General features: G+C 43.9%; 1 protein-coding gene across 2 annotated transcripts in view; it reads right to left on the reverse strand.

The window, feature by feature from the left end:
• The window catches only part of TBXAS1 (thromboxane A synthase 1), a 193,477-nt gene that overhangs the window by 5,667 nt on the left and 168,290 nt on the right, over positions 1-19,520 (reverse strand). For both annotated transcript variants that reach the window (XM_037836033.1, XM_037836034.1), the window contains 2 exons: positions 8,119-8,210; positions 587-724 (listed from right to left, as the gene is read on the reverse strand). In XM_037836033.1, coding sequence (XP_037691961.1) covers positions 587-724; positions 8,119-8,210 — 230 coding nt within the window. The remainder of the gene's footprint in view (positions 1-586; positions 725-8,118; positions 8,211-19,520) is intronic.

A 19,520-nucleotide genomic window follows, 5' to 3' on the forward strand; every position in this document is an offset into this window, starting at 1 on the left:
TGAAATGTAGACAATGGGCCAAAATCCATGTTTGGCCACACCCAGAATGTGGGGGTGGATGGAGAGAGGGGAGATCCAGGTCTACCATTCTAGCATAGCACAGCTGGACCTCCCTACTTCAAATTTGAGGGGTGGAGAAATTTATTCCATACTGTTGTTTTGGAATATTTTAAAATAAGAAATGGTGTTTTGTTACTTCCAGTGCATGCTTTAAATATAGTCCTGTGTCCCGGTTTGAACAAATAGAAGACAGCCATTTGAACTTGCCTTGTCACCTGCTGCAGTGCTACTGAAGTGCTAAATCTCTAGATTCGGTTTGGGGCTTCTTAAAGTAGTACAATTATTCCCTTTGGAAATTATGCCCTGCAAACTTCTATCCCAATTGCCACGATTTCTGTCTGTTTGGGGACGACTTTACTATAGTGTACTGTCAAAGAGGAGCCCGTTTGCCCGATTTCAAGCAAGGCGCATTTGTTTGAGCCTCCAGGCTACCGCCTCCCTGCGAAATCTCGATCCCTATTCTCATTCCCGGCGCTCCTCGGGTACCGAATCCTCCAGGATCCAGTGGAAGGGGGGCGGCTCTCACCTCTCCGGGTCGAAGGTCTCCGGGTGCGGCCAGAATTCGGGGTCGTGGTGCAGGGCGCCCACAGCCGTCTCCAGCACGGCGCCTGCGGGGATGCGCTGCCCCAGCACCTCGCAGTCGTGCGCCGCCTCCCGCGTGAACCTGTGGGGGGTCCCGGGTTACCCGCCGCCGGTGCGACCCAGAGCAGCTGTAGGCGGTTTGTACTGCCCGGGATGCACAGCAGAGGAGGCGGAGAGCGCACGGGCGTGCTGGGGCCAACCCGGTCCTTCCCCAAACGCCAGTCTGAAGGGAACCATGGGACAGCCGGCCCGGGCCGCGGCTGCCTTCTCCCTTCCCTTCCCAGGAACGACATGTGGAATGAGTCGGGGAGGGCTGAGGGGAGCAGCAAGCCCAGCCCTCTTCCCAGGGTGACCGAGATGGTCAAGCCGCCACCCCATTACCTTTTACAGCCCAGGACCCTGCGTCTCTAGGCTCTTTAGACTTGCTTGGCGAAAATGCATTTCCTTCATCCCTTCGTTAATTCGTCAAGCATTTAAGAGCCCACCTAGTGCCTCCTGCTGGAGTGCAAAGGTGCTTTTGAAGGGTTTATTTCTGCCGGGCTTATTCCCCTGACCACAACCTCTCTCATCTTCCCATTCACAGCTAAGCCTCTTCAGGTAGCCCTCGCTCACCTGCAGTCTGCCTCTGTTCCCGCCCTCCCAGGGAAGCTCCTCCTGTGGAGATCCCTGATAACCCTCTCAAGGCACATCCACAGGAGTCTTCCTTCAGTCTTCATCCTGCTTGGCTCTTCTGTGACATTTGACTCTTCCTCTTGCACCCTTTCCTCGTTTCGTCCGTTTGTTTTGTTTTGTTACTTTTTACTTGGAAATAATTTCAAGCTTGCAGAAAAGTACAAGAATAATAGTACATAGAATACCCCTATTTCCTCTACACAGATCCACATATTGTTAACATTTTACCCATTTGTTTTACCATTTGATCTCTCTCTTTCTCTCCCTGCCCCCTTTCTACAAACACACACACACACACATTTCTCTCCTTGAATTTTAATGACCCTGTTCACTTTGGTTTTCCTTCTACACCTCAGGAGCACCTTCTTACTCTCATTGGCAGACTCTTCTGCATCCACATTTTAAATGTTGGTTTTCCTTAGGGACTTAATCCATACTCATGGTTTTGTCTTCTTCTTTTCTCCTGAGGACTGCACCTATACCCTGAACTTGGACCATTAGCCTGAACTACAGATCCCTACTTCTAACTCCATATCAGACCTCTCTCCTTGGATGTTCCACAGGCTCTTGAAACTCAACATGATCAAAAATGTGCAGTTATCATATCCCCCCACACCCTCTCCTCCTGCCAACTATCAACCCTCCTCCTCTGTTTCCCACTTGTGCTTGACCAAGCCAGAAATTTGGAAGTCATCCTAGACTTTTCCCTTTCCCCTCATCAGATTTATCACTTGGTCTTACTTATTGTACTTTTCTCCATTTTTACTGCTACCTCCCTAATTCAGGTTCTAATCTTTTCTTGATCTTTTTTCCTATCCAGTCTTCTCACTGCAACCAGAGGTCTCTTTGCTATGCAAATCTTGTCTGCTTCTTCTGGTGGAATTGGTGAAGAATCAGAGAAAGGGCTGCCCAGGAGCAGGCTGCAGTGGCCATGGAAAGAGCTCTGGGGCTGGGATGGACCAAGAAAGGATTTTCCCTAGGTACCTAAGGCTCTGTCTGGAAGCCCCAAAGTAGAGATTGGAATCCGAGTTAGTGATTCCAGTGGTTGGTGAAGCATAGCTGAGAGTCAAGTACAATGGACAAATGAAGCCATAAATAGGAGAAGGAAGCAGGAGATCAGAAACCAGGAAAACTGGAAGCAGTTTGGGATGCACAGTGAGAGGTGATTTAGGACCAGTGTTTAGGATTGAGGTCATGAGCAGGTCAGGGGTGTTTGGGACTGCTTTTTCATAGTGCTGGTTGTGTGCCTGATCATGCTACATATAGGGCAGAGCCTAGAGGAAATGCCAATGGGACCACACCCCAACCTGGCTGCTGAAGCTGCTGTGGTTCCCAAACCACCTTCCAGTTCCTGAACTCAGGTCTCCTCCCTGAGGCTTGCCTGTGGTGGCTGTTCTGGTTACTCTGAGACTTCTAGTTTCCTTGTCTCACCATGATTTCTTAAACACCCATGACTCCGGAAAATATGAGTCTCTGTCCCTTACAATTTGAAAACCCAACACCGCTTTCTTGAAACTTACCTTGTTGGTTATAGACGAGCTAATTAATCTGACAATTGAAGCCGTATAACTTTAATTCTCAGCCCCATATAATTGAGTTATATGGGGCTGAGAAATGAGATCATCTGTGTCAACCTGACTTAGCTGTCTCTTCCAGAAAATTATTGCTCAGGATGATAAGACTGTAACTCAAGAAATAACTTCAGGAAATTCATGCAAACTAATTTATCTGGGCAAACAAACTTCCTATCAGAACAATAGATTGCTCTTCTGAACAAGCAGCTCACTCATCAGACAAGCTTACACATCAAGACTTCCTTCAAGACCCATGCCCCACTGTATCCACTAATCTAAACCATTATGCCATAAACTTTGCCCAGTACTAATCAGCTCCTTGCCATGAAAGACCATCTCAAACCACTTGAGCCCAATCTCTCAACTCTTATAAATATTCTTCCCCAACTTCCTTGTTCCTAGACACTGTCAAGATGGTATTCTCCCTTGCTGGGGTTAAGTCTAACAGTTAGCCTTGCTTGATGAACAGGTTTTTCTGGTGGTGTGTTGGTGGAGTCAACAGTTGATAAACCTATCAAGATAATTCTGAATATCACTTCTGTCATCTGTCCCAGCAGCCATCCCTCTAGCCTTGGTTCATCTGTGAATTTGTCAATGACGGCTTTTATATTTTCATTTAAGTCATCGTTGAATAGAAAGATTACTCGGGATGGAGGCTGCTGGATCTCTGTCATATTTCACTTCACCCTTGTAATGGTCAAAGTCCCCAAGGATCTCTACCAACATTTGTACCCCCACCCGGTGGGAAAGACATTTTTGCTGGCCAATCACTTGCACATGAAGTGCCCCTGCTCCTGGGTAACTCATGTAATTCCACTGCCATCAGCCTGTCCTGACACCAAGACTGAGTCCTGAGACTCTGCTCCCATGGATGAATTTTCTTAGGGAAAGCCTTACTCCTCCTCCTTAATAGGAACTGGGCCATCCTGCTGCTGCTGCCTTGTCCAGAAGAGGACGGTCTTCCTAACGACAGCCATTTATCAATGTGGTAACTGTCCTAACCCCTGTGTCCAATTTTTGGCATTTTCTTCCTAGATTCTGAAGATGTTTACATCCTAAACGCTACGTATACTCATCTGGAACAAAGCATGGGGTGTAATAAATATAAAGATGCTGTCTTACAACTTTCTTTCTGACTTCGGTTATCACCCCTCTTGAACAGTGCTGGCCAACAGTAAAAAACAAACAAACAAAAACAAGAACAAAACAACAACAACCAAAAAAATCCCCCATAAATTTCCCCCACCCACTCCCCAGGCTTCTGGCGTTTCCTCATCCCGGGTAACATGAGGGCTGGTTGGCAATTGCAGCCACAGTCTATGTTAGAGGCCCTCAGTCTCTGAGATACTCCCTTGTGTGGAAAAGGCCACTTGAGCACCCTAGGGATGTGCATACACACCACACACAGGCTCACACCCTGCTTATTTCTGTTTCAGTCTCTGAAGTACCTGGAATCAATCAGAAAACCCTCTGCATATTAAATCCTTAAAACAGGACATGAGGGCATCTGGCTGTAAACAGCCTCAAAATATCTGTCAGCTGATACAATAATTCTGGAATATTTTATTACTGGAATGGGTCCTGGTGAGGCTTTACCTAAAGAGAATTTGGAGTTGAAAAGCTGTTCCCCATTGTCTGTGTTGCTATGGATAACTTCTACCAGAGAGGAAAACTGCCGGTCTGATTGCTTATCCTACCAAATGGCAATGGCATAATCCCATTTGTGTTTTTGTTTATTTTAAGGCTAGGCAAATATATATATATTTGCATACAAACACTAAATTTCTGAAAGAATACCTAAACTTTTACCATTAGTTCCTCTAGGCAATGGGACTGGGGTGGAAACAGCAGGAGATCAGGGGTACCAGTTTTCTCTTTGGACCCTTCTGTATTGTGTACATTTTTATTTTTTAAAATAAACATGCTATTTTGGTAATATAAATAATTATTTTAAAAATTAAAAATAATCTATGCTGGCTTTTACTTCAAGTTGCAGGACTCGGCTTCCCTCAATATCTTAGAGGAGATACAGTGATTATACTAATTACTGTTAAACCTTGTTTCAGCTCATAAAAAAAGTAAGAGCAACCCGTGGCTCCTTGCAGCATTCATTACTCTCTTATGAGGCTGTAATACACCAGCTATTAAAATAGCAACTTCCCTTCTGTATGTGGCAGAGCCTACTGTCTGGCTAGTCATATTAAAAGACTAGCAAAATTGACTGAACTATACTGTATAGAAGCCCAGATTAACGTTACTAACACTTAAACAAGAATTTGTTATGTTTTCTACAAGAGCTGCTCTGAGTTTCTTCTATGGATGAATGTCAATCAGTGATGTGCCAGCGCTTGGGAAGAGCCCACACGTTTGTAGTGGATTGAATTTTATATCCTGAAAAAAGGACATGTTCTTAATCTTAATCCACGTTGCTGTAGGTGTGAATAGGATATTTGAAGCTGCTATTATTGATTAAGATGTGATCTTCAAAGATCGTACTTTGGATGAGGCTCAACAGCATCAAAGTTGACCTTAATCTGTATTATGAGAGGCCTTATGAAATGATGCCAGATGTCAGGAAAGCCACATGTGAAGGAGGTAGAGATGTAAGTCAAGCAACCCCAGGGATTGTAGCCAGCCATCACCGGAGCACTACAGATTCCGAGAGAAAGCAAGGCTTGATTTGGAACTTCTGGCCTCTAAAACTGTGAGCCAATAAATTCTTGTTGTTTAAGCCAACCCGTTGTGTGTTATTTGTCATATCAGCTCTGGCAAACTAAGAAAATGCTTTTCTGAGAAAAAAATTTAAAAAGTAAAATAAAATAAAAAAAAACATAAAATATATAAAATAAAATAGGATAAAAATAAAATACAAAAGAATATAATGCTCACTCTCTCAGCATTCACCCCCTAATCCAATGCCCTGGGCTTGAGTGAGCTGTTCTCTTGTCTGGGTGAAAGTAATGATGCCTTGCCTCTCTCTTTCTGTTGTGTGATAAGAGAAGTTGGCAGAGCTGACATGATCAAGAAAACCTGTATGATAGAGGATGATGAGGCTCTGGAAGTTCATGGCTTGCCCAAGATCAGAGAGCTAGACTCTCAAGCCAGTGCTCCTTGAGCTTCACTTTAACGCCTTACACGGCATACTGCTTAGCATGGTGACTGCATTTCCACAAATATTATCTCACTAATTCTCACAACACTTCTGGGAATAGATATTGTGTCCCCACTTAACACAGAGGAAACAGAAGCACAGAGTGGATGGGGCTTACCCGAGGCCATCAGTAAATTACAGTTTTTGGAATGTCAGTCCAGGCTCATTCTATGTCATATACCACCAGCACTCTATGTGGCTTTATAAGGGAATTTTAATAAATTCATCCCGATTCTCTAATTTCTGCACAGCCCTCAAGTTAGATCACCACATCCTTGTGCCCCGAAGAGATGCCTTCACTGACTTCATTTTATACTTTGCTAGTTATAATGGGCCAGTAGGAGAATCATTTGCAGCATTTCTTGTGTTGAAGAGACTGTCCACTTTGTTACTTGACATGTCATATAGACAGGGTCTCATGTGATGAATTCTTGGTTGAGTTTTGATCCAGGAAATAATGTGTCTTTTCATCAGTTGGTACATTTTCCTCCCATTAGAGAACACAACTGTTTAACTCAGCTGGTTTCCCTCTGCTGCCAGGAAACTTAGCAACAAAGCCATAGCCTGCCCAGAATTATTAGCTGTCTCTGGGGCTCAGTAAAGGCTTTTTTCCTTTAAACAGTCTTTGTTGTGTGTTATCATTGAATGTCTTATTTTGAACTTCATTTTAACTTGTATAGCTGCTGCCCACAGTCCCCTTGTAAGGAAGCTGGTTATAAATCATTAAAAAAAAAAAAAAGATTGAATGACAGTTTGTGCTGAGGTTCACAGCAAAGTCAGGAACGTCCAGTAGAGTCAAATCTGAATGCTGGCATCAGGAAAGTCACAAGGAGAACTTCTGTGTTACTTACCTTCTCCTGTACCAAGACAAGTTTCCACAACACCGTGTGTGCCTGAGGACAATATGATTTGACTCACATAACTGGACCTATATTATATAACTGGACCTGTATATAGAATATATTCTATATTCATTTCTGGCCTTGAATATTTTGGACAATATAGACACTCACATTCTTAATGTTTTTGGCTTAAAATATAATTTTGAAATATTTTGAAACCATGCACATATTCTCTTTAAAAATGGCAAAAGGTATTTCCATTTGGTTTATCTGGTATATATAAAGTCATAGAAGTGCTGAGTGGAATACAGGATATAGGGTTAAATGCTTTGTGTTACTTTTGTTTCTAGAACCTAAAACCTGACCATTGTTTCACTGTCTCTAAGGGCAGGGATTTTTATCTGTTTTGTACCCAGCTGATTTTTCAGTGCTTGTGTATTAGTTAGGGTTCTCTAGAGAAACTGAATCAACAAGAGATATCTGTAAATAAAAGATTTTATGGAAGTGTCTCATGCAACTGTAGGGATGCACGAGTCCAAATTCCATAGGGCAGGCAGCAAACTGGCAACTCCAATAAAGGTGTTCGATGAATTCCTCAGGAAACACTTCATTGGCTAGCTGAAGAAGTGAAGGTACGCTCTCTCTCTTCCTTAAAATTCTTCAACTGATTGGATTAAATCCAGCTGATTGAATTATCTCATTGTGGAAGACATGCCCTTCATTGATGTAATCAGTCACAGTTGCAGTCGATTGATGATTTAATACACCAGCCTTCTGGTTTATTAACCAGCCACAAATGTCCTTGCAGTAACAGGACAGTGTTTGCTTAACCAGACACCTGGACAGCATCACCTGGCCAAGTTGCCCCATAAACCTAACCATCACAGCTTGACACTAGTAGATGCTCAGTCAATAGTTGCTGAGTTGAATGAACAAATGATTGAATGAATCAATAGATAAGGGGAATGGAAAAGCCATCAAGACTGGGAAGCCAAAAAGTCTGACTTGGGTTGGTGAGGAAAACTGTGTGAAGGAAAGAAAGGATGCTTTGAGAAAGTAATGAACCCATATGAAAAATGGGCCGAACACTTATTGCTGTGGTGTCCTCGGGAATACAAAGAAGACACAGACCTTGCCTTGTCTGTGAGCTTGAGTGCAGCATATGTGATAATGCTAGAGGTAAAGGATTGAGGGCTCTAGGGAGGAAAAGGTAAAGAGTGGGTGGCTGTGGGCATACCTAAAAGCCGGTGGGTACATCCTCAAGGTCTCTGCAATCACCATGTCCAGATAGGGCAGGCCTTCCTGGAGGCTGCAGTACTCAGGGTCAGTCTAATGGAGAGGAGATGACAAAGAACAGTGCGTTAGACTGATTCTCACAGCACTTTGTCTTTTCATTAACTTTAAAATTGGTATCCTGTTCTGAATTTGGCCGACATTTAAATGGGAACCTCACAAGATGAAAAGTAGATACAACCCAAATTGCATTAGATTAGGACTCTACATACTCTGTTGTTCTTAAATTCCATGGTGCTATATATTACTGAAAACAAGCAGGTACAGCCTGCATCTGGGAGTCTTTGCTTATTATATGGAGATGTTTGGTTATAAAACAACAGCAAGCGGTAGCTAGCATTTATTGAGAATTGATGATGTTATAGTCTAAGTATTGTACCTACATTACTTCATTTAATCCTCCCAGCAAACCAATGAGGCAGCTGTTCTCCTGTTTCTTAGATGAGAAAACAGCCCAGAGAAGTTGCTACATGGATGGTAATTGGTACATCAAAAATAAAGTTGAAAGACAAATAGTGAATGTCGTAGACTGAATTGTGTACCCCCCCAAAAAAACATGTTCTTAATCTTAAACCACATTCTGTGGGTGTGAACCTTTTAAATATGTTATTTTTAGTTAAGGTTAAGGTGTAGCCAATTGAATTACGGTGGATCTTCATCCATGATTCTGGAGACTTTATAAAGAAAAGAAACCAGAAGCCAGGAGTTGAGAAAGCCACACAGTAAGAAGCCGGAATGCAGTGGAAACCAGAGGAGCAGACACAAGAGACAGAGAAAAAGAGAGAGATTGCCATGAGATTGGAGGCAGAGATGCAAGCCGTGGAACCCCAAGGATTGTGCAAGCCAGCACCAGAAAGCCACAGATGCCCCCAGGAGAAAGCATAGCCTTGCTGATGCCTTGATTTTGGACTTCTAGCTTTCCAATAAATTTCTGTTGTTAACTCCTTGTGCGGTATGTGTCATTGAAGCCTGGTGAATTAAGACAGGGAAATAGCAAAAAAGAAAAAAAAACTTGCAACATCTATAACAGATTAAGATAATGGTAACAAAAAATTATAAAGAGTTATATAAATCAGTCAGTAAAAGACAACTCACTAGAAAAATGGTCAAAGGATATAAACAAGCAAACAGAAGAATACAAGTTGCCATGATGAAAAATGCAAATTAAAACAATGAGATTAATGAGATTCCTTTTTTTTTTTACCTATTAGATTAGCAAAAGTTGAAAAATACTGATTAGATTCTAGAGGGTGAGGGTAAGGAGAATCTGTGCTGGGGACTGGTAGCATCCACTGGAGGACTTGCGTCAGGGCGGCACTCTGGCCTCCCCGGGCCCTCACTCCACTGCCTGAGAAGGAGTGACCTACCTGATGGTGAGTGTGGGAACAAGGTGTGTGCATGCTTGTGAGTAGGGCGAATTAGAGTGGGGTTATGGGAAGTTTATTCGCTGCTCCTTCGGTTTCCTCGAGGAAGGATCTCCTCCCTGTATTCCTCGCCTCTTGCTCACTTCCCGAGGAGGTGGAGTGAGTTATCTGGTGGGTAGATGACAGCCTCGGTCTCTTTTTTTCAATTAGGTAATGCTAATCCAGTAAGAGCCCCAACTAGGGTGATTTGTTTTCTTTTATTCCCTCCCCTCCCAGAGCAGTAGGAGGCAGCACACTAGGGCAAGTTTGTTCTGCAGACCCCCGGTGTCCATGGATGGGCTCTTTGTGGCCTTGCTCCATTCATAGCCCTGGAGTTGGCTGCCTGGATGGGATCTAAACCAGTGGTTCTCAGAGTGAGCTCCCTGGGCCAGCAGCATCAGTATCACCTGGGGACCTGTTAGAAATGCAGAATCTTGGAGCCCACCACAGACCCTCTGGTTCGGGAACTCTGGGGGGAGAGAGGGTGTGTGTGTGTGTGGGGGGGGCACAACAGTTGGGGTTTTAACAAGCCTTCCAAGTGAGGATGGGGGTGGGGGATGTGGGCAATAGCAAGTACACAGGCCCTGAAGTGGGATGTGCTTAGTTTGCTTGGCGAGAATGATGCGGCCAGTTGGCTGGAGTAGAGTGAACGTGCAGAGAGTGGCAGGAGAAGAGGTCAGGGACCAGGTCAGTGGAGTTTGTAGTCTCTGGTACATCTTCTAGCTAATCTATTATGGTACAGCCATTTACAGACATCCATAATATACTGTTGAGTAAAAAAAGTCAAGTTGCAGAAAATATGTGTAGTATACTCTCATGTCTGTGCATTTTTATGAATTTGGAGGGCAAGGATGATATTTCTACTTCATAATAAAAAATTGAAACTATTGGTTGGTTATTCCAACTTTCTCCCATCTCCATTTCTGAGAACTGATCCTTCAGAAATTTATCACTTGACCACCTCCCACCTCCCTCCCAGGCCACCAGGGCTGGCTTCATGAGCGTGTGACCAGGGCGGTCACACAGCATCTCGGGGAGGGGCACAATGGCACACGTCCCTGCACTGGGCTGGCAGCTGGAGGTGGGACTGGCTGGAGGCTGCATCTCAGTGGGGCAAGTCACAGCCCACCTCTGATCCAGGTACCAAGTGTGCCCCAGCACGGAGGTTTAAAGCTCCTCGGGGGTCACAGTCTGCTATGGGCTAGGGTGGTGAGCTCATCTTCCTTTGATCCTGCCCAGGCTGGCTCAGTCTGGTGGCTGGCAGGGGAGAAGGGGTGGGGTCCTTGGGCCCCTGTGAGGGTATGCACTTTCTAACCCATAAGTATCCCTGTGCCTGAGGAAGTGCTCCCTTGGGGATGTCTGAGGGGACCCTTCCTTCATCTTTCCAAATTCCATGCATTTGGTTTGTGTGCATCTCTTCTGGCCAGCTCGAGGTGCCCTCTGGCGGTGGGGTGGGAGACAGGTCACAAGTCATAGAATGCAAATTGTGTAATTTTAATGATTCTGCGAATGAATAAATGCTCTGACATTTACACTTAAAACTGGGTAAGTGTTCTTTTTTACTTTAATTGTTCTTTTTCACTTTAATTTTTATTCTTATTGTTTTTGTGTGTGTGGTAATGAAAATGTTCAAAAATTAATTTTGGTGATGAATGCACAGCTATATAATGGTACTGTGAACAACTGAATGTATGCTTTGTATGACTGCATGGCATGTGAATATATCTCAGAAATGAATTTAAAAAACTGGGTTTTGCAGTAGAATTCATGCTGACCATTTACAATTTTATTTTTTCTTTTCTTTTCTTTTCTTTTCTTTCTTTCTTTTTTTTTTTTTTTCACTTAGAACAACACTAAATTTAACAACACCATGATAAGTCAAAAGAGACCATGGAAGAAAGAAAGAAGTTTTGAATGTACCTCTAATGGAACTTTCCCCTGCTTTTTAAATAAGGGGCCCTGCATTTGCATTTTGCATTGGGCCCCACAAATTATGATCAGCCACAAGCAGGGCCAGTTTGGAAATTTGGATCTGGAGCAGAGAAAAAGGAGTTTCTTTGCAGCAGGTGGAAGCTGAACACGGGTAACTCATGATCTGTTGGTGGCCATGGTCTGTCTTGGGAATTTATGAGCAGAAAACTCCAGTTGGCTATGAGGAAGAAGAAATGAATCAGATGTGCAGAGAGATTCAGAAGCAAAGGACAGAGAGAGACCGCTTCCTGGTGCCTGCCCCCATGGAGTTCCAGTTCCTGGTTGCCCTCTGCTCCAGGTGAGTCGGCCTTTGGGGTTCTCAGGATCCTCCCAGCAAGTCCTCGTTTTCTGCCTAAATTAGTGACAGTTGAATTCTTTATCTGCAACCAGAGGAGTCTTAACAAATGCAGAAATGTAAAATATAAGACACCTTGGTGCTGTGCACCAAAATGTCGAACTACATCTCAAAAATATAAAGAAACCAGGTCTCAGAGTAGTGTCTCTAACTGGTAAAAGTGGTATTGGTTCCTCAAATAAAATTGTATGGGCTATAAGCTGTCAGGATTTGTCAAAAAAAAAGACAACTTTTAAAGGTAGGTTAAGAGATTTTTGTATTATAAAACCAAAGTCTTCCTTTATTCTTTCCTCTGATAGGATTCTTCCCATACTTCTAAGCTTTTGGCTTAAGAATATATGGAAATATCACCTTGGTCCAGCAGTTCATGACTGCTGCTCATTAGAACCAGAGGCCAGCCTCTGATATATAAACACACTTGGGCCCCACCTGCCCAGAGATTCTGATTTAATTGGTTTGAGGTGGGGCCTGGGCACCAGTTCTTCTTTTAAAGCTCCCCTGGTGGATCTAATGTGCAGCCAGGAGTTTGAGAACCATTGTGTCTTTCAGTCTCAGACTTACTCTAGCGCTCTTTCACATAACAGGAGTGGTAGACGGGATGGAGGGAGGCTCATGCACCCAAGTTTTAAGCTAGCCCAGGGGAGGCAAAGCAACTGAAGTCCCTATCCCATGTACAAACCAACCCACACGTTGGTAGCTTGTTTTGCTTGCCGTTCAGGAGAATCAGAGACAAAGGGGTCCTAAGCAAGTTCTGCCAGCAGAGGGCAGCAGGTGAATGGCAAATGATGACTCCCCAGTGAGGCTGGGCTCCACTCAGAATCTCAAGTTATACTTGAAAGGACCTTAGATGTAATTGAATTCAAATTCTTCATTATAGAGATGAGAAAAATAAGACCTGGAGAGGAAAGCCTGTGAACTCAAAGTCATACAGATAGGGGTTGGGATAGAAAAGCCAAGTATCCTCTTCATTCACAATCCCTCAATGAACACCTACTGTGTGCTGTGTACTGGGCTTGATGCTGGGGAGCCAAAAGCGAATTAGTCTCTGCCCTACCGGGAATCATACTGCCAAGGAAATCATTATACTTAATGGGTAAAGTGTTATAGAATGGGCTTACGAGGAATGGGACAATTAGTTCTGTTTGGGAGATCATTCCTTCATTTATTCATTCACTATATATTGAGTTTGTGCGTACTATAGCACAGGCACTGTGCGAGGCACAGGGGTTATAACTTTAAAACACACGGATGCTTCCTGCCACCTTGGGGCCTACAGTCTATCTCAGTGTGCGAACAAGTAGATGAGGATTAGGACAGTGGCAAGTACAGAATGCTATGGGGGAGATGAGGGATGTCCATCCCAGGCATTTGAGATCAGCAAAGTTGCCAGGGAGAAGAGATGTCTGAATGGAGATCTTTATGATGAGTAAGAATTAGCCAGTGAAAAATGGGTGGGTTTGTTTTTGTTTGGATCCAGATTCAAACAATCAGGGAACTTTGAACCTTCAATGGATATTTGATGCTCTTAAGGAATTTTTTTTTTAATGTGATAAAGATATTATGGTCATGTTTGAAAAAAGAGTCCCTATCTTTTAGCGATACACACTGAAACGTTTACAGAAGAAATAACATGACATCTGGGATTCCAAAATAATCAAAGTGAGGGAATGGCAGGGAAATAAATGAATTAGTGTGGCTATAACTTGATACTTTATGAAGCTGAAGGATGGGTATATGGGGTTCATTCAACTATTCTTCCAATTTATATATGTTTAAAGTTTTCCTTAATAAAAAATTAAAATACGAAATAAAAAGTACTAAGAAACAATACAGTATGGAACAACATATGCAAAGACTCTGAGGTGTGTCTGAAGAACTGAAAATAATTCCATCAGGCTGGCAGAGTGCAAGGGGCATGATTTTGAACTGAGCCTTGGAGGACAAGTTGCAGTTTTCCAGGCACAAAAGGGCAGAAAGTAACCACAGTCAGGGGAAAGCATTTGGGTCATGTTGGAAGGTGTGAGTGGATGCTGGGCAGCTGGGCTGTAGGGGGTGGTACATGGTGGGTGGAGGGCTGTCAAAAAACAGAACTGAAAAAACAGGTTAGATTTGATGGGACTGCTTTTTTCTCATCTAGATGAAACTAACAAATAATTTCTGGAGGGGGAGGTGATAGAATTCATTTTGAAGTGAAAAAGGGAGAAGAAGGGAAGCTTAGCCAAGAAAGTGCTTTTTTTCTTGGAAGAAAAGACTGGCCGGCTTGCCCTGAATGTTTAAAATAGAAGCAGTGGACGTTCCGGGCAGGCAGGAGGATGGGCACTCGTGGCCGAGCTCCCTGGCCCAGCCTGCCCAGTGCCACTGCCATTGGCATGCCTGGGCCTACCCGTCAGCGCCACCACACACCTGCATCACTAACTGCTGGCAAGGGCCAAGGTGGGTCCACTTGGCCTTGATTCTCGGGAAAACTTGGGTGTTGGCGAAGGGGTCTGAGCAAAATATTCTATTTCAAGCCAGAAAGCACTTTAAACTTCTGTTTCCAATGACCCTCCACTGGCTCTCCCCTGACTTCTGTTGTGGAGGCCAAATTACTCAGAATTAGCATTGGGAGGAGTCTTAACAATAACGCTGTCCTGCCTCACTCCCAGTGAAGATGCGCCTACAGCCTCTGTCCCCAGCCTCGGCCACCCATCGGGGTTGTCACCAGGCTGGATCAGGGGAGGCACAGAGCAGCGTTCCGTTTGGGATCCAGCAAACATCATCCAGGGTAAGTTCCCGAGGCAACACATCGTCACCAAAAATGGGATCATGAGGTTGCCTCACCCATTTACAGGGTAGGATGAATGAGATGCAAAAGGCGAAAGGTCTGTGAAAACTGTGATGTCCCAAACTAGCAGGGAATACATCTGTTTGAACATATTCAGTGGCAGGGAGCTCATGTCATCGTGACGCATTCTGCTCTGTGTATTAAAGGACTGTATAAGGATGTATAAGGGAGGAAAGCAAGGTGGCATCTAAAATCCTACAGTATTCGTTTCTGCTGGAACTTATTTTTTAAATGAGTAACTGCTTTTAGAAGCTTGAAAACTAAATATTAGAAAGAATAGAAATTAAAAAAACAAACTGAATCTTTGCCTCATGGTTTACATTCTTAATTGAGTTTCTTAATTTTCCGGAAGACTTTATTTTCATTTATATTTGATTTTCAATGGGCAGTAACTTCTAATTTTATTTGTAAGGTCCTTGATCTCTTAGTCTTTCTATCATGTACTTTAGGATCTGTAAACCAACATTTAAATGCAGTAAATACACCTGATGGTTAAGGGAATTCTATGGAAAAATCTATTGATAGATCCTTTAAACAGGGAATAATATTGCCTTGTCTATAGTCTCACTTTTCTCCATTAAGATTTTTGCGTTATCATTTTCTCTGAAAGCCAAACAGACACACACAGTCACTCATACACCTACACACATACACCACAGTCTGGGTGTGTACAGATATGAGTGGAGTATACACAAGAGAAAGAAAATTAGAATGTCATTGCTTTTACAAAGATTTTGCCTGGAGATTCAGGGACCTAATAGAAAAATTGACATTTTCCTATTTTGCTAAAGGAAAAAGTAGTGGGGGTGGCTCCAATTTTGTTCTTCCAAAGCAGCAGCCACAGCAGCCTCAAATAGAATTTAAAGCCCATTCGTCACTGGACTTGGTATTATACAAAGTGGGCCAAATGAGGCCAGTCCTTACCCTCTAGAAGCAAGGAACTTGAAATCCTTTAAGTCAAGGCATTCTAACACAGGAACAGCTTAAGGTAGTGCAGCTTTATGAAGGACAGAGATTGCCATTTGCTCTGATTCTCCAGGGAATGTAAGACTCGAGCATGAAACTGAACCGTGCAAAGCGTGCTGACCTTAGCTTCTGACCACAAACGCAGAAGAAAGCCCTGCCCCCTCCTCCATCCCTCTGCCCTCGGGACAGGCTTCCAAGCCAGCCCTGAGCTTCTCCCTGGGTTCCCCACCGACAGCGTAGCCTCACTGAGCCCCAGTTCCCTTCTCTAAATTTGGGTGCGGAGGTCTTTTCAGCTCTAACATTTCAGCTTTGAGGTCACATAGGCCTGTTGCCTGAGTTCAGTAGGGTTGAGTGAGCTGTTTCAGGCTTGGAGTGAGCAGCACTGAGGGTTTGTTTATGTGAGAAAGTGGGGGGGAATCATTCTGGCATGCCTACACACCAATGCCCAGAAAGTCCTATGCACTACTTTAATGAATTTGGCAGCTTTAGATGTAGAAAGGCAGCCATACCTTAAAAATGTAATCAGGACAGTACACATCACATCTATTTATATCCACTTTCAAAGCAAAGAGACAGAGCCCATTTTACACAAATGCACATTATTTCAAGTGCTCTTTTACTCTGAGGCCCAGCCATTAAGGGATTAGGTGAGGAGATGTAATGAGAGAACATAAACCAGCGTGTGAGGTGCACGCACACACACACACACACACACACACACACACACATAGATTTCAGCCCTTATCACTTATGGCCCTGGGTTGGGCTTTATTGATAGCACTGACCCTCTACAGGAGTCCTGTCTTCAGAGATCATAATTATACTTCACCTTGTGTAGTATTTATTGCTTACCAAAGGATTTTTACATCCATTATACCATTTGGCCCTCATCACACACTGTGAGGTAGGTAGGGCAGCTTTTGTTGTCTGTTTTATAGATAAGAAAACAGAGATCCAGAGAGGTTATGCGGCTTGTTTGGGGTCACGGGGCTAGTAAATGGCAGAGCTAGAACTGGATCCAAGTCTTCAAATTCCAAGCCCTTTCCACCTAGGCCATGCTGTCTAGATCTATCTACCTTCTCTCCTTCCTTCCTCCTTCTTTCTCTCCCTCTACCCTTCCTTTCTTCCTTCCTCTCTCCTTTTCTTCCTTCTCTCCTCCCTTCCTCCCTTCTTCTTTCTCTTTCTTCCTTTCTTCCTCCCATCCCTCCCCTTTGCACATTGTATGGAAGTAAAACACGCATACAGAAAAAATGTCTAGTTCAATGAATTTTCACAAATTAAACAGCCTGTGTAACCAGCATTGAGCTCAAGAAACAACATTCCCAGCACACTGAAGCTCCCCTCTACCATGGCCCCTGTTACAACCGCCTTGAGAGTAACCACTATCCTGACTTCTCACACAACAGATTACTTTTTCCTTTTGTTTTGGAACTTTATATAATGGGATATCCAATGTGTAGGCTTTTGCCTCTGTCTGCTTTTGTATGCTATTTTGTCTGTGAAATTCATCATGTTGTGTGGTTGTAGCAGGCTCATTCTCTTTGTGTGGCACTCCATTGTGTGACTATACCACATTGTATTTATCCGTTCAACTATAGATGGACATTTGGGTGGTTCCCAGTGTGGGGGCTGTTATGAATAGTGGGGTCTGTGATGAACATTCTTGAATATGGCTTTTGGGAACATATGTGTGAGTTTCTGTAGGGCATATACCTAAGAGTGGAATTGCTGGGTCCTCAGGCATGTGAATGCTCAGCTTTAGTAGATACTGCAAACAGTTTTACAAAGTAGTTGTGCATGCTACCTAAGACTTTAGCAGTGAATCTGTTGAAAAGCGGCTTGTTGACAACTTAGTTCCCTCTGTTGACTCTAACTTTGGGTCCCCGCATCCCTTCTCCGCCCTTTCCTCTCCCTGCCCCCTCCAATGTTCTGAAATCTAACCACTATCTCTGTTCCAGGAAGAGAAAGAGATACGGTATCATTTTGGGAGCTGAGTTATTTATTACTTGTGTGTGTGTGTGTGTGCGTGTGTGTAGGAACACATCAGACACATCTAATTACCTAATTAAAATTTTTTTCCCAATTATCAAACACAAGCACGCATAAGCATAAGACCCATTCTAAAATCAGCTAGATTTGAGTCTTTGAATCACCTACTATTTTGGATTATTTAGGACTCTATTCTTTTCATTAGCATGGATCATTCACAGTTGATTGTATATGGTATTTAAAGAAATAAGCCCCTAAGTAAATGATTGTCAAACCACCCAACCCACTTTGTCTGCACTAGGGAGAGAGTGGGAATGGACTGCACTTGATTAGCTGAGAAAATGTTTTTGCTCACTCATACCACAAATAGACATTGACTACCTGGTATGTGCTTAGCAGAGTGTGCATATGTAGGGAGGGTAGATCAGGTACAGCCACATTTCATACAGAACTTACAATGTATTTGGAAAACTAGTTATTTGCTCATTCAGATGTTTACTATGGTAATGGGGAGCCATCGAAGGTTTCTGATGAGTAGAGAGAACATATTGAAAATGGTACTTAGTGATCTGACAGTGTTGTGTAGGATGGTTTGTGTAGGAAGAGTCAGGATCCAGGGCGATAAGACAGGAGTCTATTGCATAATTCCAGGCACAAGTGATGAGCTCCAATTACAATGCCAGTGGTCAGAATGGGAAACGGGGGTGAGAGAGAAGCAGTGTAAAGCAGTGGTTCTCTACCTTCGCTGCTCCCTGGGAAGCTTTTAAAAAATACTGATACCCCAAGATCTTTGGATTTAATTGGTCTGGATTGGGGTGCAGGAACTGGTATTGTTTTAAAAGCTCCCCAGGGGATTCTAATGTGCAGCTTAGAGATAAGAATTATGGTTCTAAAGGAAGATTTGTGAGGGCATGGTGAGTCTTTGGATATAAGGGGTTAGTGAATAAGGAGAGGGAAAAGCGATTCCCAGGTTTCACTCCTGGGTGACTGGAGGAATGATGGAAACAGAACAAACAAGGGGGCACCTCTTCTGTGGGGAGCTCAGCTTTTGCGGGGCTGTGTTGGGGGCCTCAGTGGGTGACTGTGAAAGCATGTGCCTCGAAGGGGAAAGATGGTGCCCCTCAGCTGCACAGAGGTGGTGACTGCAAATACAAGAGCAGACAAGGCCTCAGGGATAATGGTGAGAAGGAGCAGCACCACAGCTGGATTGGACCTTAAGGACTGTCCCAGGAAAGGTGGCAGAGGAACTGGAAAGGAAGGGTCCCAGGATACTGTCTCAGATCCCACAGCTGTGACAAGGAGATTAAGGACACAGAAAGGCTGTTGCATTCGTCAGCTACAGGGTGGGGAGGGCAGAAGTGGGGGCGCTGATGACCTTTGTGAGGGGCGGCCAAGGCGATGGAGCCAGAGGGAAGGAGGTGAGATTGATAACTTCTTTAAGAATTTGCAAGAGCAGAGCAAACCAAGGGGAGAAATGAGAGCTTTGTCACCTGTCTGAGGGGCAGGCATGTGACAAAGGAAAAGGATGAGCTGCTCCAGAGAGTTGCTAAGGGTGAAACCAGGCCCAATGGGTGTAAGACACCCAGAGACAGATTTTCAGAGATTAAGAATTTAACAGTGGAATGGGCGCGCCCAGTGCCTGCTTGAGGTTTGTGAAAGTGGCTGTTAAGCATCCGACAAGATTGCTGTAGGAGATTAATAAATCCTCCAGCAGATAAGGGGTTAATGTGGGCAACCTCAAAGTGCCCTCCCTCTCTGGGATGGTCTCTCGCATGGCATCACGACCCCATACCCCCAGCCACCCAGGGAGAGCCCAGCAACATTAGCAGATCCCGGGT

The sequence above is a fragment of the Choloepus didactylus genome, chromosome 5 (genome assembly GCF_015220235.1).
Source record: "Choloepus didactylus isolate mChoDid1 chromosome 5, mChoDid1.pri, whole genome shotgun sequence".
NCBI classification, from domain to species: Eukaryota; Metazoa; Chordata; class Mammalia; order Pilosa; family Megalonychidae; genus Choloepus; species Choloepus didactylus.